The sequence below is a fragment of the Carassius gibelio genome, chromosome A17 (genome assembly GCF_023724105.1).
Source record: "Carassius gibelio isolate Cgi1373 ecotype wild population from Czech Republic chromosome A17, carGib1.2-hapl.c, whole genome shotgun sequence".
Lineage (NCBI taxonomy): Eukaryota > Metazoa > Chordata > Actinopteri > Cypriniformes > Cyprinidae > Carassius > Carassius gibelio.
The window spans coordinates 23957554-23980785 of record NC_068387.1 but is presented as its reverse complement, the minus strand read 5'-3'; the positions used below and the strand labels follow the sequence as shown (position 1 = coordinate 23980785).

Here is a 23232-nt window from a genome sequence, read left to right as displayed (position 1 = left end):
ATATAGGCATGTGTAGTTTGTATGCAGGAAATCACACTTTTTGTTTCGTTTCGAAGTTTTATAATAGTTTCATAGTTGGACAATCAAAACACTTAGGTCTTCAATATCACCAAGTTTAGTCTCCGCCTTATATATCAAATATACCATAGTGTAGCAGAACCATCACATAATTTAAAAAAGGAAATAAAACATAAGGATGTGAGATGTGAGAAGGACCGGACACAAAAAGCCAGTTAACCAGTTATATTAGCACTGCAAAAACACTCCACAGATCTCTCGTAATGTTCACTTTGGTCTACATCAAGTCTTTTTCATCAAGGTTTGGAAACTGAGTGGCCAGACATTTCACAAAAGACAACCGACACACACAAATACACAACTGAAAGAGTGAAGGGATCACATTGAAAGAAGAGCTGAAATAATGTTCCCTTTCAGAAACGGACACAGTAAACTGACACATGCCTCTTTTTCTTTGCAGCGTTCACTTTTTTTTCAAAAATGGGACGACGAGATGACAATGTGAGTGGAAAAGCATTCATTTTCATTTCTATGGCACACACACTATTATCCAGATAAATACAGAAAATCTTATAGAAATAGAGTTAAAATGTCCACTTGCGTTCTCCTCGTAACGATCAGGTGAGGAACAACTTTATTTAGAAAAACAATCGTGACAGTCACACGTGTGATTCCTAGATAATGCTCGTATTCAAAGGTGTAGTGAATTATGTTTTAGTAATCTCAGTCTAGAGTCACACTACACAAATAGAAATAGACATCTGCGTCAGTTCTGTTACAAACTGAACCGGACGTTTTAAAAAGGGTGCTTAAATTGCTGCATTTTACTTCTTGAAATAGCTTTTTCTTTCCTGTTCCTTCCTCCTCTTTTTCTTAAATCACTACAAGCATTGCAGCAGCAAATTAAAAACAAAACAAACGAAAGCAAAGGACATACTCTGTAAAGACAAATACAATCATAATTGCATTCCTTTATTTTGCAACAAACTCAAATTATTTGTCGTATTAGGGACAAAAATCAAAAAGGAAAGCTCGGGTTTGTCATTCGGTCGGGGTTAGAGGTGTGTGTTTCCGTATGTTGGGGAACGCAAGAGTTCACTCATCTTCATCCTCCTCTTCCTCCTCTCCGTCAGACAGAGTCGGACAAGCGGCAAGCTGCCGGTAACCGTCCAGCCACTTCTCCACCATTTGAGTGACAAGTGGGTGGTTCCGCCTCCTAGAGCTCTTCTGCATGGCCACCAAAACCCCGCCCTCAGTAACACAGCAGTCCATCCACTGCCTCAGCATCCGCTCCTGCTGCTCCTCCGTCCCCATCTGACGGACACACACAGAAACCAATCACAGAACACGTCAAGGTATATCAACAACAGCTCATAAACAGATTCCCAAATAAAAAAAATTATATATGAATTATGCCTGGTGTGCAAAATACAGTTTTTAGTTGTTTTCAAGGATAGTTTTGATGATGTGTACATGAAAACATTTAAAAAATGCAAAAGGGGGGGGGGGGGGGGGGGAAGGGCAAAAGAGAATATGTTGAACTTTTAGTATTTTCTAATACTTGAATGAATTGTTTGACATCAAAAAGTAGATAAGCCTTTTATTTGCTAATTAGGCAAGACACTATAAGCAATATCATTGTTTTGTTTTTTTATGCACTGGTCAATTTTGAGATTTTGGGCTATTTTGCTTCATAAATAGTAAAAAAAAAAAAACATCCAGAATACATATTTAAGAGTTATTTTATTACACTTTATCCATTTGCCTCTGTAGATTTCAATTACAATCAGTGCTATTTTAGTTTCACTTGGGTACTATTATAGTTTTTATTAATATTCTGAATTACTCTTTATTTTTACATTTGAATTTTTACTAGTTTTGTTGTGCGTTTTTGTAATTTTTTGTAGTTTTTTTTGTGTCCATATCAATTTAGTTATTTTGTTATGTCAGTTTTAGTTATTTTAGTACATCAATTTAAACTGAATTAAAATAACAAATTTTAACCAACTAGTTTCAATTTAATTATTTTATATTTTATTTACTATATTATTATTATATTTTTTTTCAGTAAACATTTCAATTAATAGATTTTCTTTTTTATATGGTATTAGTTTAAATATAATATAATGAAAATATAATGAATATAAAAATATATAAATATAATGAATATTTTCTCAAATGTCTTCTGAAATCTCTTTAACTTTACAGTTGATTTGTATCTATATTCGGAAGATTTTTAAAGAAGTGTTTTGTTTATATATACTCCTAAAAACATGGTGCAAATGTTTTTTTGTTTTTTTTTGGCTGTTGACAGAATTTTTTGATTTGACTATCAACAAAATTAAATAAGAATTTTGAACTTGGCTTAATCCAAGATTCAGATTTCGGTTTTATTAATGTTTGCAAATTAGTGCATATTTCAAAACAATATATTTTTTTAAAAACTTGTACCGGTAATTCAAAACCATTGTCTTAATGTATTGTGATTAATGAACTAGGAATTTTTTTAAATCCTATTCACTAGTAATGTTTTGCTTTGAATAATAAAAAAAAAGCTACAAAACAAACTAGCCTGCACAAAAAATAAAAAGCCTAAATCTTTTTGTATATTTTTTCACACGAAAAGTTCAGACCTAGTGCAAGCCTTAAACCCTCATATATATATATATATATATATATATATATATATATATATATATATATATATATATATATACATATATATATATATACATATACATATACATATATACATATATATATATATATATATATATATATATATATATACATACTCTACACAGTGCATTGATGTCAGCAGAGCTGTTCTCACCTCTTGTGCTGACAGAAAGTGAATGTGCAACAGCTTTCGTTCGCTGTCAACCAGCGGCAGGAAAGTGACCGTGACATCATCGTCTGTGTTCAAGTTGGCGCCCGCGCCTCGATTATCGTAGCCATCGTTCTCCATGGCAACCAAGGCGGAAAAGTGTCCGCGCGTGTAACCCAAGGCGATAGGGCTCTTCCAGCAGAAACTCTGCTCCCATAACAGAGGGAGGTACACACCTACAAGATAACAGCCGAAGCAAAAAGTAATTACAGAAACTCTGTGTGACTGACCCCAAAAACCAACAGCGTGTTTGAAGTCAGCAGAGTGTTGACAGAGATATATGGATTGTTTCTGCTGGCTGTTTCATCATTATAGTAGCAATAAACAGCCTGTCAGCCGCAGATATAATAGATCACACATTTCTTGGTCAACGTGGCCAAACAGCCCAGAGAATAATGCTAATGTGCATGCACTAATCATCACTGTGAAAACTGATCAAATGAATATAACTGCCAGATGTGTGCAGTGACAAGCTCTTTATAATTAGATCAACACATGGCCAAGTCAATTATTCCAGAGAGATTTGGCCATTTGTTGACTTTTTAGATTTAGATTTTTGGTAGCTGACAACTGCACCTATTTTTGTGATTTACAGAAGTCTAAAACAGCCTTGTCAATGGATAATACATATTTCCTGTTTCTTATATATATATATATTTATTTGAGTAAACCTTCCTTGTATAAAGACCTTATGTATAAATATATGAATATATAAATTATATACAAATATATTTTTTTTTATATATATATAATTTGTTTTTCTTTCACAGCAGAAGAGCAGCATTTACTTAAAACTGTAATATTGTATATCAAAACAATTCAAAATACTTGTTTTCTTTTGGATTATATTTCCAAATATAATTTATTCCTTTGATGTTAATGCAGAATTTTCAGCCTCATTACTCCAGTCTTCAGTGTCAGTGATCTTTCAGAAATCATTATAATAAGGTGATTTGCTGCTCAAGAAACTTTTTTTTCTATAATGCTGAAAACACTAGTCACTTAATATGTTTATGAAAACAGTGATACACTCAGGATTCTTTGATGACTAAAAAGTTAAAAAGAGCGCATATATATATATATATATATATATATATATATATATATATATATATATATATATATATATATATATATATAAACTTACTGACTTTTAAACAATAGTGTTTATAACTGTATAGACTGTGATCATAGCCCAATCTGTCCTTATGTAACTATCTCCACACTAGCGTAGCACCTTTAAACACGGCTTACCCTGAAAGCGCGTGTATCCCAGCGTCTCTCCTCTGAAGCTCTTGTAATATTTCACACCGTACACTATGATAGGCCTCCGAAGGATGTGTGCCAAGACAAACACGTGTGTCTGCTCTAAACTCGCACCCGGCTGCAGAAAGAATACAAGAATACAGAGACAGACACAGAGAGAGAGAGAGAGAGAGAGAGAGAGAGAGTAAGAGAGTAAAAGAACCGCAATAAAATGTTAAAATGACTGCTTTGTTTTTCTCGGGAAACCTCAATGTTGTGTTTCCCAAACTCATCTGAATATTTCATTAGGAAAAAATTTACAATTCAACATGAAACCGCATATGCAACTCATTTTACTGTCGTAATTTGACATTTTAACACATTGATATTCAATGATTCATTAAAAGCAGCCAAAAAAGGGAAACTTGTTTAGAGCTGGGGTGAGTTGTCTCATCTTGATGAAAGCTTTTGAAGATAAACATTTAGTTCCTTACAAAAAACATGCCCTGATGAATCGTTCACAGTAAGACAAATGTGTACTCTGAAAGTAAATATGGTCAGTGTTGACTTAAAGCACAATGAATCTCAAAATCGAACAGTATGGGAGCAGTATGGAAACAACAAATGGAAACAATGTGGGATGTGTGTCTGCTTGTGTGTTTCTGTATGAGTCAGCTGCAGGTATCTCAGTCAGTAGGTGGTGAAATATTCATCTTTTCTCATCTGGTTGCTTACCTGACTAGCTAATGACAGTATAAAGGCCCAGTCCTCCTGCCACTGCTCCTCCCGCAGAGAGAAATGCAAACCAAAGCTCTGGGAATACCAGGACTCCCACTCTTTCCAGCGAGTGTAGAACCTGGAAAACACACACATTATATCTGTGATAAAACCCACCTATGCAATTACACCCATGTTAAGCCAACTGCAAATAAACAAGGATTACAAGAAAGACTAAACTTGCTCAAGAAAACGTGTGCTGCAGGGTTTCTGCAGGTCTGAAAAAGGGTTTAAAAATGTCTTAATTCACCCTTCCTCGAATTAAGGCCTAAAAAGGTCCAGATATTTAAGCATCCTTAAATTAAGATACATTTGCTTGAGATGCAAATTAAACACATCAAGTCTTACTGTCTTTGTTCTTGTTTGAATTATAAACTCACTTTATTTTGATGATGTCTTTTTGCTTCTCAAGTAAATGTGTCTTGATTTAAGTATCTTCACTTATGAAGAACATCACTTTTGTTCGCAGTGTGATCAGAAGGTGTAGTGAGCTTTTCAAGCCATATGGTTTATTTTTGTAAAATGAATGAAAAATGAATGAGATCTTTTAGAAGTTGTATTTTCAAACTTTGAAGCATTGCTAATACAAGAGATTTCTGGGTAGTTAACATGAACCAGGGTTATTACAGGTAACTAAAACCCTTAAAGCTTTTATTATATGCAATAAAACAAGCTTCAACTGAGAGAGAAAAAAAAAAGCGCGAGAGAAAGATCTTTTTTTTTTTTTTTTTCAGGTATTTGCTAAGGAAACAATTGTCATTTTCATTTAGTTAAGAGTTCATGTACTAAATGGAAATAATAATGAATAAAAACAATAAAAAAACATGCAAAACCCTAATTACTAATACTTGTACCAAAATTTAAATAAATGAAAAAATAAACATGACATGACCTAAACCCAGCCTTACCAGTGAGAGCAGTCGTGTAAGCTGTCGTTGAGGCTTTTTCTCAGAACAGAGTCTTTGTCGTAAATTCCCCACGTGGCTTGTAACACTGAATCTAGAAGGCAATCTCCAGCGGTTCGGTTCCACAGAGCATACAGCCGACTGTCCAGACGCGTGCCCAGCTCCAGAGACCAGTTAATGATGGGAGACTCCTCTTCCAGCTCTGAACACCAGAATAAATCAGTTTCTCAATGGGTTTCTTTGCACATCCCGTGATACATTCTGTTACTGCTAGCTGCAAACTGCTCTTCAGGGATGCAACCCAAATAGACCAGCTAAGACTCCCATATCTTTTGTTGTTGATTAAATACAGGTTTACTTGCAAACAAGGCCAACGTTGTGCTGGCCACAGTTTACAGTCAAAACATCTATAGTCCTTAAGTAAAACTAGTTGAGGAGCTCATTTGTACTGCCCAGTATTTTCTGGTTTAAAGTACCAAATAAATGCTTAAAAAGTTACTTCACCTTTTTGTACATCTCTATCCAGGACCTCATCAAACAGTTTTTCTTGAACATTTGGGGGAAGGTCTTCAATATCTGCAAAAGAAAAAAGAAAATGAAAATCTCTGCATTGAAAACCCTACGGTCTGTTAAATGGGACATATTATGGATTTCTTTTCCACGTTTACAGAGTTTTCATTTCAAGGCATTGATCATGTCATATTGCAGGTCACTTTTTACAGAAATACATTTCACACCCTATTTATTAATTGTTCTTACTTTCTATTGTTATTATAGTTAAATAAAACCATAGAACGTTTTTTTACTTGTAATAAAATAAACTTTAACCGAAATAAATGAAAAAAAAAATTATATATATACACAGGTCCTTCTCAAAAAAATTGCATATTGTGATAAAAGTTCATTATTTTCCATAATGTAATGATAAAAATTAAAATTTCATATATTTTAGATTCATTGCACACCAACTGAAATATTTCAGGTCTTTTATTGTTTTAATACTGATGATTTTGGCATACAGCTCATGAAAACCCAAAATTCCTGTCTTAAAAAATTAGCATATTTCATCCGACCAATAAAAGAAAAGTGTTTTTAATACAAAAAAGTAAACATTCAAATAATTATGTTCAGTTATGCACTCAATACTTGTTCAGGAATCCTTTTGCAGAAATGACTGCTTCATTGCGGCGGGGCATGGAGGCAATCAGCCTGTGGCACTGCTGAGGTGTTATGGAGGCCCAGGATGCTTCGATAGCGGCCTTAAGCTCATCCAGAGTGTTGGGTCTTGCGTCTCTCAACATTCTCTTCACAATATCCCACAGATTCTCTATGGGGTTCAGGTCAAGAGAGTTGGCAGGCCAATTGAGCACAATAATACCATGGACAGTAAACCATTTACCAGTGGTTTTGGCACTGTGAGCAGGTGCCAGGTCGTGCTGAAAAACGAAATCTTCATCTAAATAAAGCTTTTCAGCAGATGGAAGCATGAAATGCTCCAAAATCTCCTGATAGCTAGCTGCATTGACCCTGCCCTTGATAAAACACAGTGGACCAACACCAGCAGCTGACATGGCACCCCAGACCATCACTGACTGTGGGTACTTGACACTGGACTCCAGGCATTTTGGCATTTCCTTCTCCCCAGTCTTCCTCCAGAATCTGGCACCATGATTTCCGAATGACATGCAAAATTTGCTTTCATCCGAAAAAAGTACTTTGGACCACTGAGCAACAGTCCAGTGCTGCTTCTCTGTAGCCCAGGTCAGGCGTTTCTGCCGCTGTTTCTGGTTCAAAAGTGGCATGAACTGGGGAATGCGGCACCTGTAGCCCATTTCCTGCACACGCCTGTGCACGGTGGCTCTGGATGTTTCTACTCCAGACTCAGTCCACTGCTACGCAGGTCCCCCAAGGTCTGGAATTGGTCCTTCTCCACAATCTTCCTCAGGGTCCGGTCACCTCTTCTCGTTGTGCAGCGTTTTTTGCCACACTTTTTCCTTCCCACAGACTTCCCACTGAGGTGCCTTGATACAGCACTCTGGGAACAGCCTATTCGTTCAGAACTTTCTTTCTGTGTCTTACCCTCTCGCTTGAGGTTGTAAATGATGGCCTTCTGGACAGCAGTCAGGTCGGCAGTCTTATGTCCATGATTGTGGTCTTGAGTAATGAACCAGGCTGGGAGTTTTTAAAAGCCTCGGGAATCTTTTGCAGGTGTTTAGAGTTAATTAGTTGATTCAGATGATTAGGTTAATAGCTCCTTTAGAGAACCTTTTCATGATATGCAAATTTTTTGAGATAGGAATTTTGGGTTTTCATGAGCTGTATGCCAAAATCATCAGTATTAAAACAATAAAAGACCTGAAATATTTCAGTTGGTGTGCAATGAATCTAAAATATATGAATACTTTCATCTGTTATATCCCTTAATGATTCAAAACTAAATGACAGTGTTTTTGTTAACAAGAAACCTTGATTACCATTATAAATGGATTGTGAGATAAAAGTTTTATTTTATTTTATCTTATTTGAAAGATAAGATATTTATACACTCACCTAAAGGATTATTAGGAACACCATATTAATACTGTGTTTGACTACCTTTCACCTTCAGAACTGCTTTAATTCTACGTGGCAGTGATTCAACAAGGTGCTGAAAGCATTCTTTAGAAATGTTGGCCCATATTGATAGGATACCATCTTGCAGCTGATGGAAATTTGTGGGATGCACATCAAGGGCACGAAGCTCCCGTTCTACCATATCCCAAAGATGCTCTATTGGGTTGAGATCTGGTGACTGTAGAGACCATTTGACTAGAGTGAACTCATTGTCATGTTCAAGAAACCAATCTGAAATGATTCGAGCTTTGTGACATGGTGCATTATCCTGCTGGAAGTAGCCATCAGAGGATGGGTGCATGGTGGTCATAAAGGGATGGACATGGTCAGAAACAATGCTCAGGTAGGCCGTGACATTTAAACGATGCCCAATTGGCACTAAGGGGCCTAAAGTGTGCTAAGAAAACATCCCCCACACCATTACACCACCACCAGCAGCCTGCACAGTGGAAACAAGGCATGATGGATCCCTGTTCTCATTCTGTTTACGCCAAATTCTGACTCTACAATCTGAATGTCTCAACAGAAATCATCAGAGACTCATCAGACCAGCAACATTTTTCCAGTCTTCAACTGTCCAATTTTAGTGAGCTTGTGCAAATTGTAGCCTCTTTTTCCTATTTGTAGTGGAGATGAGTGGTACCCGGTGGGGTCTTCTGCTGCTGTAGCCCATCCGCCTCAAGGTTGTGTGTGTTGTGGCTTCACAAATGCTTTGATGCATACCTTGGTTGTATCGAGTGGTTATTTCAGTCAAAGTTGTTCTTCTATCAGCTTGAATCAGTCGTCCCATTCTCTTCTGACCTCTAGCATCATGTGTTCCTGTAGCTCAACTGGTAGAGCACTGCCTTAGCAAGCAAGCAAGCACAAGGTGGGGGGTTCGATTCCCCGGGAACACATGATATGTAAAAATTGAAAGCCTGAATGCACTGTAAGTTGCTTTGGATAAAAGTGTCTGCTAAATGCATAAATTTAAATTTTTAAAATTAAATTAAATTTAATTTAAAATTTACATTTAGCATCAACAAGACATTTTCGCCCACAGGACTGCCGCATACTGGATGTTTTCCCCTTTTCACACCATTCTTTGTAAACCCTAGAAATGGCTGTGTGTGAAAATCCCAGTAACTGAGCAGATTGTGAAATACTCAGACCGGCCCGTCTGGCACCAACAACCATGCCACGCTCAAAATTGCTTAAATCACCTTTCTTTCCCATTCTGACATTCAGTTTGGAGTTCAGGAGATTGTCTTGACCAGGACCACACTCCTAAATGCGTTGAAGCAACTGCCTTGTGATTGGTTGATTAGATAATTGCATTAATGAGAAATTGAACATGTGTTCCTAATAATCCTTTAGGTGAGTGTATCTTATCTATATTTAAACAAACATTTCTATATTTATATATCTATATTTACCCTGGTTAAAATACGATAGTCGGATAGGTCTTTGTGGTTTGTGGCCAGACATAAGATCCTGTGGCAGAAGGGAATTTTTTTGTCTTTAGAAATGAAAATGGTGAGTGATCACCTGCTGGTAATGTGAAGGTGACGAGGTCAGTGAAGAAGTAACAGGGAAACTCTCCTTTACGCCTGTGAAGTGCTGCTGCCACCTCTCTGCGGATCTGTTCTGTTAACTCAGGACACACCAGAGCCGGTATACACTTGGCCGTCTGCTGAGACACCTGAAATACATTCACAAGCAGATGATAATTGAACAATATCACATAGTGAGACACATAGTGAGAGATTTATGCATGTAAAAGTTTGACCTCCGTGAGCAGCACAGCAAGCATGTCCTGTCTTTGGAAGCGGATGGCCAGATGCACCAGAGTAAAACCAGCGTCAAACGCAGATGGACGGTTGAGAATCCGCACCTCGTCCGCGGTCAGCTGACGTGCAATATCACCACCGGATGACTTGTACGCCTCCACAGCGGCCAGATCCCCTTCCACAACACCTGAAGAAATGATGCCTTACATATGAGTGGGTTGACTTCCTCTCTTTCATAACTCTTTGCATTTGCAGTTTCAATTTCAGATTCAATGCCTATCAGACCTAGAGTAGCCATAGGCATTTTCCAGAAAACACTGATAATGCTCTAGAGATGAATGATTTCATACTCTGATGCAGGAAAGCAGATCTCTAAAAGAAGTGTTCCCTAGTAGCAGAGCATGTGAGACTAAATCTGTCGGTTTGCATCCAAAACAGGTGCATGCAAACGTTCTCCCAGCGGCTTAGTGATGAAAATAAAGGTTTGAAACCAGCTGATATCAAAAGATTCAGCTTTGAATTTCACCTTTCACATCACAGTAAAACACGCCAATAAAATAGTGATTTGTATTCAAGTAACACTTCATAACCCTTTACAGTAAGGTTAACAAACATTAACTAACAACAGCATCAGGTAATCTTTTGTTTAATGCTAATTTCACTACTTTCAAAAACTGTATTAAATGCTGTAGTGATGCATTAATGTTAGCTAATTCATTAATGTTAAGAAATCAGATCTTGTTGTAAAGTGTTACCACAATGTCAATGCACTGGATATTTAAAAAAAAATTGTATTTATTTTGATCTAAATGTAGGTACATGTGCACTACCATTTAAAAGTTTGGATGTTTAATTGCTTCTTGAGAGAAATTAATAGTTTTATTCAGTGAGGACATTAATGTTACAAAAGATTTAAAAATAAATGCTGTTCTTTTGAATTTTCTATTCATATAAGAATCCTGAATAAAAGGTATTATGGTTTCCTCACAAATATTAAGCAGAAAAAAATTTTAACAATGAAAATCATCATATTAGAATGAATTCTAAAGGTTATGTGAAACTGAAGACTGGAGAAATGATGCTGAAAATTCAGCTTTGCATCACAGGACTAAATTGCATTTAAAAACATATTAAACTGTAATTATATTTGACAATATTACTGTTTTTATCATATTTCTGATCAAATAAACGTAGGTTTGGTGAGCAAAAGAGACTTCTTTATATAAAAAAAAAAAAAAACATCTTGCCGACCCCAAACTTTTGAACGGTCGCGCATGAAGCAAAAAATTGAATATATAAAATGTAAATGTATCTGAGCATGCTCTCAGTTAATGTGATGAACTACACTGTGCTACCAACTACATACATCCACTAAAAATCACCAGAACACCAGCTGACGAAAAGACATTAAGGGAAAATGATGTGAAGTTAGTGAAGAGAAAAGCTCCTGCAGCATCTGAGTGCAGATACACTCAATCTAATGCAAAGACATTTTCAAAATGCATTTTAAGTGTCCAAATACGTTTTGGGGAAACTTTATCTAGCACTAATGGGGTTCATTTCTCACCAGCGCAGGCGTTCAGGAAGAGCCAGTCGCTTCTCCGCATCCTGTTCCGGATCTGTTTGAGTTTTTTAAAGTCCGCCTCCTGCTCGTTATCGCTGCCCACCGCTCCCGACGCCAGCTCGATCTTCACCTCCGCCTGCCCTTTACACGTGGGTGGAGAGAGTTTCCTCTGTCTGCCCCTGCTCACCCCCCCTCCCCCCGCTGTCCTCAGCTTATCCCGCTCCTGCTCATTCACTATCGACGGGGACGTGGTGCTCTCCGCCTCCGAATCCTGCTGAGGCGCCTCGGGTGAACCGCTGGGTTTGGGGTGGTCACAAACCACACACCTCAGACTCTTTGGCCAGTTCTCATAAGTACAAACCGAGCACGGCCAACGCTGCGCGTGCATGTTGAGCCGATTCCGGTCGTTATACTCCTCACATGGGTCCGAGGTTATCGGGGAAGGTCTGGACCCCGAGTCCGATGTCTGTGGGGCTTCAGACGGACTGAGCGGGCCGTGTTGGGAGCCCTGCTGCCTCTGACTGAGGCACTGTGTGCAGCGGATTGCACGGGGCCAGTTCAGATAGGTGCACATTTGGCAGGACCATTTGCTGCTGGTCTCTGGCAGCTCATCGGCGATTCGGACCCGAGGCCGGGCGCTGGAGTCAGGGCAGATTAGCTGTGTGCTGCAGAGCTGCGGGTCCAGGCTGGAGCTGCTCTTAAAGGGTTCCTCTGTGATGATGGGAGCGTTGTGCCTTTGGGCCCGACACATGGTACATTTGATGGCGGACGGCCAGTTTTCGTAGGTGCAGTACTCGCAGCTCCACTTCAAGCCCAAATCTGTCATCCTCGCTCACGCAAGGCACCGCAGCTGATGGACCCCCCTCCCTCCCTCCAGCCGGCCGTTTCTTCGTTCTTCACCTGCTTTCACTCGCTCACGTTCACAGCACCTCCAGTTTCTCCTGCAGTAGTCACAGACACACAAAGTTTAGTTTGACAATAGAAATGATATGGTAAGTCTCAGGGTGTAATTACTCTAAACTATTACCATTTTCCTTACAAATATATAAAAATAAACGTAATGCGTTCAAAAAAAATAACACTTTGGAGTCAGTACATTTTTTTTTTTGTAAAGAAATTAACATTTGTATCCAGCTCGGATACATTAGATTGATCAAAAGTGACAGTGAATATTTTTTACATTGTTACAAAAAAATGTATATTTCACAAAAAATAGCATGTGTTCAATATAATGGCACACACACATTGCATCAGGGTTTCCACAAAAATATTAAGCAACACAGCTGTTTTCAATGATAATCAGAGAAGTTTCTAGCACAGCAAATCAGCATATTAGAATGATAATGAATAAGTAATAAAGTACATTTTAAAACATATACACATAGAAGAGAGTCATTTTAAACTCTTATAATATTTCACAATAATTCGAATCTTTTTACTTTAATTGTACCGACCCCAAACTTCAACTTAAAACATTGATTGAATTTAAGAACACTATTTGGCTGGTCCCCATTTGCTAAAATGTCCTACTGTACAAGTTACTTTCAATTTAATACAACAATTTTTCTGAAGTAACACAAAAATATAGTATATGAATATGGTGAAATTATTTAAATATTAAATATCATAGAAAATATAAAAAATAGCATTAAATTACCATCTGATATCACTGTACTGTACTACGGTTTCCTTTTTTGGCTGACTTTGACTATTTAAAGTTAGCTTAATTAAACTGATGACAGGATGCATAAGGTTGACAAAAAGAAACATAACTTTTAAATCACCATAAATCATAATTTGTGAAGACCTTAATCTTTCCATTTGCTTCTGTGATATTTAAAGCACAATACATGAATTCTGAAAGGCTTTTTAAAGCAGAAGTTGTTCAGGACTCTGGATTATTCCTGACAGGTGGGCAAACGACAGAGATGAAACCAGCTCACTGGGGCAAACGGTCACATCCTTTGCCCTACATTCCTACACTCTTATTTGGTTATTGGACTAGATTTTGGTCCAATTTGGTTCAACATTTGTTTAAAAAAAAAGAGACCATTTTTTTCACACTGGCCTAGATTTTCCTGACTGTGGTGGTAACCTAATAAAGAGATATTATGAAGACGGTAATAGTGGTACTGAATGATTAACGTATATATGTATTTGATAAAATAAATAAATAAATAAATAATAATAATGCAATTTAAAATATTTGTTTTCTCTTTCAATATAATGTATTGCTGCGATGCAAAGCTGAATTTTCAGCATCATCATTACTCCAGTATTCGTGTCAATCATCATTCAATCATTCTAATATGCTGATTTATTATCAATATTGGAAAAAGTTTTACTGTTTAATATATATTTTTTTTGGAACCTGTGATACTTTTTTCTTGATTCTTTGATGAACAACAACAACAACAAAAAAACTTTTATTCAACAGAAATCTTTGGTAATACAACTGTTTCTAACACTGATAATAAAACAGCATATTAGAATGATTGAATTATGATTTCTGAATGACTATAGACTGAAGTAATAATGATGGTGAAAATTCAGCTTTGCATCACAGCAATAAATTATATTTTAAAGTATGTATATATATATGTATGTGTGTGTGTATATATATATATATATATATATATATATATATATATATATATATATATATATATATATATATATACACACACACACACACACACACATACAATACTACTATAGTTTTTATATTTCACATTTTATATCCAAAATTTAGGCAATATAGGTGTTTCCTTTTGAAAGTAGGTTAAATTTTTTGAAGGGTCATGATCTGTCAGATTAGATAAGGAGCTGTCAAGCTGCTGGACGAGCCTCTGACAACGCAAAAATGCCGTTTCGTTATCTTCAGTTGGTTTTGACACATACCTCTTCTTGCACGACTGGAAACCTGGCTTTAATGGTGAGAGGAGTTTTTCTATAACGGGCGCTGGAAATGGAATGTGAGACTCATTTCCGCCGCTACAGTGTGTAAAGTTCAAATGTATACAGCTCAAATGTATCCAGCACAAACTCTGCGCTGACACACTGTAAACACTCTCGGCTCGCTTCGGAATTCAACACCAAGGTGTCGATTTTACCCGAACAACAACAACGCCATAAAAGAGCTCCGGTTTGTATCTGCACCGTAAATAAACACATACAGCCACTTCAGCTCAAGACCGTGCACTGTCCATTGACATTTTCACTTCCTTAAAATAAAAATAATTATAAATAAATACATAGATCTATATTTTCTCAAAAATAAAAATATACGCAAGCATTTTAGGAAACTCAAAAAAAAGGTGCATTAATTTGCACTGTTGAATATACTGTTACAGTGATCCCCCCCTCCTCCCACAGAAATCTCAAGGCCCTTACCTGTCTTTGCCCTCCACACTTCAGTCTGGAAACACTAACGTTACTGCTCCCGAGTTCGCCCTTCTGCAAACCGAGCTTCTGTCGCTCTGGTCCTACCGAAACCCAATCCGATCGGGTCCAAATCCAGCTCAGCACCGACAATCTACCGCGACAGCAGCGCGATTCTGCGGCCGAACTCCCATGTTATTTCTCTCCCTTCCTCTAAAACACCAAGCACCACCGCGATCTTCGGATCAAAGCGGGTTTTAGTGGGTTTTAAACACAGGAATTCCCATTTCTGTTGCCGATGTGACTGGCTTTAATGGCGGCGGCACAGGAGCGGGGGGTAAACCAAAATAAACCAACTCCGGAGATACTGGTAGGAGGGATATCACCTGGATCAGCGGGCACATATGATTGGCTCTCGCTCCGTAAACACCGTGGAATCCAATGAGGGCGCATTTCTTTCGTTAAAGAGCTTCACGACATACTTCCTTCACGAGAAATAACAATCAGGAAACCGTAGCTCTCGGTCCGCCATGTTGGCTCTAAGAATATCAGGGATGGAATATTAGGTTTCACTCTGGAGTGGAGCCAAAATGGAGTGTGTTTCGTGTGTTCGGCTCCACAGCCAAGTCTAGGGGGATGATGTCATCGGTACAGAAAGCTCTACCGCAGCAGCATCTGCAGTGACATAAGGGCAGTTTTTCAATGAAAACAAAACTAAAAGAGTTGACATTGTAGCCCCAGGGCCGTTAGATTGTTCTGTGTGTGTCAAAACAATAAATGAAAGGCCCAGTGGGTGGTTTTAGCTGAACAGTTATTAATTTCTCTAGTAGACTCTTTTATTTTTTATTTCTTTAAATAATGTATTCGTGTTTTTGAAGTGAAGACTGCATTAGAAAAGAAATTAACTAATTTAAAAAGTTTAATTTCTTCGTACATTTTTAATATCTTCTGATTCTTTTTTTCCATAACATTTCTTTAGTGAACATTGAGTCCCTTATAATTTAGGGTTAGGTTAGTCATGATCGGTGAAAATACATCCTTTCGTCAGCTGATTGATTATCTTTTATCGATCGATTAATCAGAACAGATGAATGAATATTTTTAGCGCAACTTTGTCGCCATCCAGTGGTTTCATAAACTAACCATATTTATTCTTATTACATTTATTATATATTATGTATGAATATCCACGTGGCTCTGATTGGCTGATTACACGGTCAGAGCGATAAAGCCCGCCCATAAAGTTTGTTTTTAATAGGTGAGTCTCGAAACAAGTAAATTTATGCTGCACCTTCCACCATCAATACTCACCTGTGCCGTGTTTAAATTTAAAATTAAATGAGTGTTTACCAAGGATTAAGTGTTTAATGATGCGAAACTAATAATAATAATAATAATAATAATAATAATAATAATAATAATAATAATAATAATAATAATAATACTACAAAGGTTAATGTCAGTAAGCAATAGTAATAATAATAATAATAATAATAATAATAATAATAATAATACAAGAAAAATATTCTTGTTGTATTATTTCGGTTATTTTATTTAGTGTTGAAATGTCACATGTTATGCATACATTTGGTGATATTTTGATATTTTGGCTATAAAACAATAATATAAAACAACAAATAATATTAATAGCAATATTAAATATCATTTTAATATTTATTGTGTAAAGTGCCTTTAAATGTTCAAATATTGAATATTATCAGGTGATACCAACCCTGTACCATGGTTCTGCACAGTATTTTTTGTAAAGAGAAAGAGAGAGAGAGAAAAGTCTATTTTGAGAGAGATCAGAAGAAATAAGCGAGATTTTAATATTTAAAAAAAAACAATTCTATATATATTTTTTAAATGACTTTGTTTCAATATACTGTACAGAGTCTGTGTTTGTTCCTGTAAAAGGACGTCCTTCTTTCTGATGTAGTGCATCTGCTTTCACAGTTCTGCTTCCTCTCTCATCTGTAGCCACACCCACCGGGGGCCCCACAGTGGGAGCACCACCCCTCTCCAGCCAATGGCAGCGCAGCACGGCCACTCCATCACTCCTCAGTTTCCAAGGTAACTGGGCTGCTCTCCTGAAAGGCGCTACATCATCAGCATCCGTCCAGCGAGGACTGCTCGAGGCAGGCAGCCCTGCAGTGGATCGGATAGCAGGCACCTCCCTCACACACCGCACTGGATGGAAAAATGGAGTAGATAGTGTTATGGTAAGTACCCGGCTTCTGTCTTCTGCTGCTATGGGCTGATGCCTTCTTATTTATAATATTAAAAGCAGGGGACATTTGAGCATGGATATGATGCTAGAAAGAGGTTTTACTCCATCTGAAGGCAAACTGTGGAGAGAGACAGCATCGTTGAAGTGGCTTGCAGGAAAGACCTGACGCATGCACAAATAGTATTCACAAGGGGGGCCAAATATACAGCGAAGACTGGAGGGGGGTTGTTTTCTTTTAGCACTATTGGTATTTCTGTCTGTAAGGACGGGAACATGAGAGTGTCAGTGTTTATGCTCCACCCTCATTACACTCAAACATGGGCCAGTGTTTTCAGTTTAATAGCCCTTCATGTTTGTTTGTGTTAAGCACGTTTCTAGGTGAATGGCTTCACTGGTGCTTTCCATGTTTATGATGGTGCAGGTTGGGTGGAGGGGATGCAGGATGCAGGGTTTAACGGTGCATGTGGTCCGGCGGGCACGCCTGTGTCATTGCTTGGTCATGGTTCTCTCTCCTTTAGATGTTGCCTCGTCACCTTGTTCCCAAACACACCCTGCAAGGGTGGTGTTTCATGACAAATGCTCTGAGATATTAGAATGGATTTGTTTTCTTCTCGATAAGGCCACATATGTGTGTCCTAAGGTGTGGTGTTGCACCACAGGCTTAGAATTAGCATTCATGTTTAACTTGGTGGAAAGAGGAATTTAACTTTAAATGGAACAGCAAACATGCTATAGTATATCAAGTACTCTTAATTTAAAAATATACATAAATATATATATATAAATAATATATATATATATATATATATATATATATATATATATATATATATATATATATATATATATATATATACAACAATTCACAATTAAAACATTAATTAAAACTGTATTGACTATATATATATATATATATAAAATAAGAAACAGCAAAATGTACTTACATTTTATACAAAATTTAACTAAAGCTGAAGATAAAAAAATATTCAAAATATTAATAAACTATATAAATATAAGCTGATTAAAATACTCTAATAATATCTCAAATTTAGTGTGTCATCTATTTTTATATCTAATAGCATGTCAATAACACTAATAGAATGGACTGTTTTATTGTATTAAGCATTATCTATCTCTATTTAGTTTATTATCTATTACTATTTAGTTTATTATGTGTTCAGTATTTCAATAATTATTTGCAAATATGTGTGTTTATAAATTATTTTACCCCAATGAAACAATAACCAAATATAATAAAATGGTAATAATTTAGCTTCTTGCTAAAGTATTTATGTAATTTCTGACCCTTAGATGATTGGCAAAAATAAAATAAAAATTATATCCTGATTGTGTACTTGTTTGTGTCTAGAAGTTTCTTAAACCTCCTACTGTGTATTTCAGTTGTGTTGCTTTAGGCACTGTTGCAGTTGGGTTTTGGGAAGCAATTCCTCTGTGATCCACCCCTCCCTCTCCCATGAGATCCCTGTTTTATTATGGTGATGAGGGTTTGTGCTTAAGCAGGGTTAGAAGGCAGGGGTTGGGTGGAGTGTGGACGCTTCTTTTCCACAGCATTGACCCGTTATATAGACCAATATATTCTGTTTAGCTGTCTGATTTGCAAGTCCTGAACACAAAAAATGCTTTCTAAGCTTGCTAAGACGGGGACCAGATGACCCAGAATACTATTGTTGGGTGAGGTCTGTGATCTTGAGGGCTGAGGATACAGCTAAGGCTTTTAGCAATGCACAACCATGCTGGAAATGTTGTAGAGTTTAGTAAACTTGTGCAAGGTAGCATGCTGTGTCCGTAAACGCCCTGACACTGTAAAGTGTAAAATAAGCTTTTTAAGTGCTGAGCCCAAATTTACGCCTGATGTGAATTACACGGTTTGAATGCATTTGAAAGCTGTTGTAAATAATGATATATTATTGGCTTTTTCTATCTTGGTCATTTCCCACTTGGACACAGTGTGCAGTCAGTCTGTCTCTATATCATGTCTGCACACTTATGTCATCATTCAAACATAATGAGAGCAGCTGCCATCTATCATCACCACCCAGAGTGTGGCAGCAGCAGCTCGGGTAATTATTCTCTGTGAGCTTAGAAATATATATTTAATAATGCTTTAAAAAAATGCTTGTTGAATTTCTCACCCTCAATGTTGTTTAATGTTTCAATAATAACAAACAAGAATGAAAAGCTGTATTGAATCCAAATCAGTGATTTATTCTTCTCAATAATGCTGTGATATTAAATTTTTTTTATTTTATTTTAATATGTGTTTAAAGGAATAGTTAATACCTAAAAATTTTAATTTGCTGAAAATATACTTAGGCTGTTCGAGATTTGGAGAAATTGGCCACCAATGCATTCTCTGCAGTGAATGGGTGCCGTCATAATGAAAGTCCAAACAGCTGAAAAAACATCACAATAATCCACACAAATTCTGTCAAGTCTTTCATTGAAAGAGGGACCCCAGCCTAGAGAGCAGAATATGGGTGCTAGTATTTTTGCCAGTAAGCAACCACCTAACAACTATCAAAAGTTCCTTAGCAACTGCATTGCAGCACGCTGGCAACCAGCCACAACACCCTGGAACTGTGGCTCTCAACAATGGACCAAGGTCATGAAATTTATAATATCCCAAAACAGTAATAATTACAGAAAGGTACATGAAACCCGGTATTCAATGGGCCAAGGGCTAAACTATTAAAGACCGGCGCATTGATAAGCTCTGAGGTTAACGTTTCTGCTGTCGGTACTGGAGATATTAAGAAAACACAGCAACATTTGTTATTGCTATAGCCTATATACATTATCTTGCAAATTCTATCTTACCAGCAGTTTTTATATGTAGTAATATTCATACATTTGCTTATGATAAATTTTTGCTATTCGCAATTCAGAATCGAGATCGCGCCCACATAAAAGAGCTTCAGTGCGCATAACATGAATATGTTATATACTTTTATAACTATATATATATTACTTACCTGAACAGTAATCTCAGTAGACCTTTATGGAAAAATTAAAGCACCGTTTCTTTCATTTTTATTTATTTATATATTTATTTTTTTACTTTTACTTTATTCATGTTCTTCTTACTGTATCTATATAAAATGCTAAAAATGTCTGCACACTGGTCGTCGTGATTTTGCCAAGTAATACATGTTCCTGAATCAACATCTTTTGATGATCTTGGATCAACATTATTGTCCAAAAGTATAGACTTAACCCAGTCCCTACCCCTAAACCTAACCTTACCCATAATTTATTCCTAAAATCAGTGGGAAATGATAACTAATTAACAAGGGTGTAGAAGCACCTAAATCTGATTGTAACCCTAAAACACATATTTCCTGAAAAGCTATGTCTCATTTCTGATTGGTTGATTGGAATGTTGTTCCAGGATCAACAAGCATGCTCACCTGCACACTGGTGCATTTACAAATTGAGGTTTTATGTTAATTTCATTAAATATTTTTTAAATTTCAGAATATAAACCAATGTTAATTCAGCTTTTAATTTGTGTGACATATGCATGTATATACTGTATAAAACAAAGTACTGATATAGTTAAAGTACCAGATTGATAAGCAGTATCGGTAAGAGTAGTAACACCGTTAAAATCTTAACGATACTGTTACAGTTCCTCCAAAGAAGGCTATGAAGACAATCCACAAAATATCTTTAATTGTAATTCACACGAATACAGGAAAGGAAATAACTCTGGGTAGCAATAACACAAAACATTAATCAACAGTAAAGTGAACAGAAAGGAGACTTAAAATAGGGCAGCTGATGAGGGGCAAACAGGTGATGGGAGTTACTTAGTCAACTAACAATGACTAAAGAGCTAATTAACTCAAGAGCTAAACTGAACAGGAACACAACCATATAAGGCAAAACAGGAACAGGCAGACGTGACACTAAAGTTCATACTCCTAACAGATACACATCCCCAGGTAATATCGCGAAATATTATTACAATTTAAAATAATGATATAATTTAAAATATAATTTATTCCTGTGGTGCAAAGCTGTATTTTCAGCATCATTACTCCAGTCTTCAGTGTCACATGATCCTTCAGAAATCATTCTAATATATTGATTTATTATCAATGGTGGAAACAGTTGTGCTGCTTAATATTATTTTGGAACCTGTGATAAGTTTATCAGGATTCTTTGATGAATAAAAAGTTAAAAATTGTAGAATTTTTGTGGTAAAAGCAAGCACCACTCTTTTTAAATCTAAAAATGTTTTCTATTTGTAATTCATGTAAACACATTTCATATAAACTGAAAAAAATGTTGTGTAGTATTTACTTTGAAACAATTTTCACTAATTGCAATACATTTCACAAATAATTACAAAGCGTCGTAAAAGCAACACATTGAATTAAGTGTTTTTGATAGGTTAAATATGTGCTAAAGCAGGTTGATTGTGATGGTAAAGTGACTTTTAAATATTGTTTTCCCTTTGTGGGTGCAGGAGGGTCATGTTGCCATGTCAGTAGCATGTAATGAACTTGCAGTAGTAATACACTTGCTGAAAAAATGACCTCAACCTTTAACCACATTGATGACTGAGGTTAAGGGTTAACAATGTATCGATCAGAAACAGGTCGAAACTGTCCCGTAGCAATGATGGACAGTTAAACAAAGCTTACAAAAACATTGAGTAGAAATAGGGCCTCGACAGGACTCAATGTGCTTTGACATCATGTCAGATGTCACACAAAATAAAACATTATGGTCAATAGGTCTGTTACCATGATAAAGAATGGTCTGGCTGTGAGATTGTTTGTAGGGTGAGTGCTTGAGCTACAAAGTCACATTAGTTATTTGCCAGTCAACATCGAGTAGGTAAGGTGAACTTAATATGCTGTGTTTTGCCTGTGTTTTGAGCATCCTACAAGCCCACACTGCAATACTGTGGAAGTGTTTGGAGAAACCCTTTTGCTCTTTGGTTTTCTTATGCAGAAATGATGCACTTTAACAATAAGTTTCTCTCCATATAAGTAGTCTACTTTTTTCACTTTGTCTTCACATACAGTAAGCATGATAAACAAGGACACATTTACATGTATATTCTAGAGTGAAAATAAAGCTTCTTTATGGAAATGTTAGCCTCACAGGCTCTCCATGACCCTCATATTTATAAATAAAAGCGTGTTTCTGCTGACTCATACATTGCTCTTGGCTCCTTTCAGAAAGTGGATCTGATTCAGTGTAACCCAGAACACATGTAGACGTGTCTTGACTGTGATTTCTTCTGTTATCTTTAGATGCTGGAGGCTTTTTGTCCCAGCAACACTCTTTTACAGTATTGAATATCAGCAAATGTCAAGGCTTTTTGATATATGCTACTAAACTTTTGTTTAAAATACTTAATATGCAATCTTTCAACTCACATTTTAGTCTTATGCCTTATAGTTGTGTTTGCCAGAATTCATTATATAAAATTCAGAACTAATATATTTGTAGAGTTTAAATTGACATGTATTATCCAATTTACATTTGATTTCTGAAGGAATAAGATTATTTATGAAATAATTTGGACAGGAGAAATTTAACAAAAAAATACATAATTAAAAAATATATTTTTTAGGTTTATAATTGATGTATATTAGTTTTACAATTGTATACTTTGAACAAAGTAAATGGATGAATAAATAAGATTACTGACAGGAGAAATTGAACTCTATAAATGCTGTGTAAAATATTGACTTAAAAAAAATCAATGAATAATAGACAAAAATTCCTCTTTCTCCAAAATGGAGGATGTCGCAGATTTGTGAGGTCATTGTATCAGTTGCATGAATTATTGAAGTCCATCTGAT

General features: G+C 36.4%; 2 protein-coding genes across 3 annotated transcripts in view; one reads left to right on the top strand and one right to left on the bottom strand.

The window, feature by feature from the left end:
* Positions 1–518: 518 nt before the first annotated feature.
* On the bottom strand, positions 519–15666 carry LOC127933386 (ubiquitin thioesterase zranb1-B). The gene is made up of 10 exons (XM_052530368.1): positions 15172–15666; positions 11782–12719; positions 10214–10401; positions 9973–10126; positions 6337–6408; positions 5836–6034; positions 4886–5006; positions 4160–4289; positions 2852–3081; positions 519–1332 (listed from the first exon to the last, which is right to left on the bottom strand). The coding sequence occupies exons 2-10, from the start codon at positions 12602–12604 to the stop codon at positions 1114–1116; spliced, it is 2136 nt and encodes a 711-aa protein (XP_052386328.1). The 5' UTR covers positions 12605–12719; positions 15172–15666; the 3' UTR covers positions 519–1113.
* A 1340-nt stretch (positions 15667–17006) lies between these two features.
* The window catches only part of LOC127933574 (A-kinase anchor protein 6-like), a 119994-nt gene continuing 113768 nt past the window's right edge, over positions 17007–23232 (top strand). For both annotated transcript variants that reach the window (XM_052530638.1, XM_052530637.1), the window contains exon 1: positions 17007–17381. The gene's annotated coding sequence lies outside the window, so the exon portion shown is untranslated. The remainder of the gene's footprint in view (positions 17382–23232) is intronic.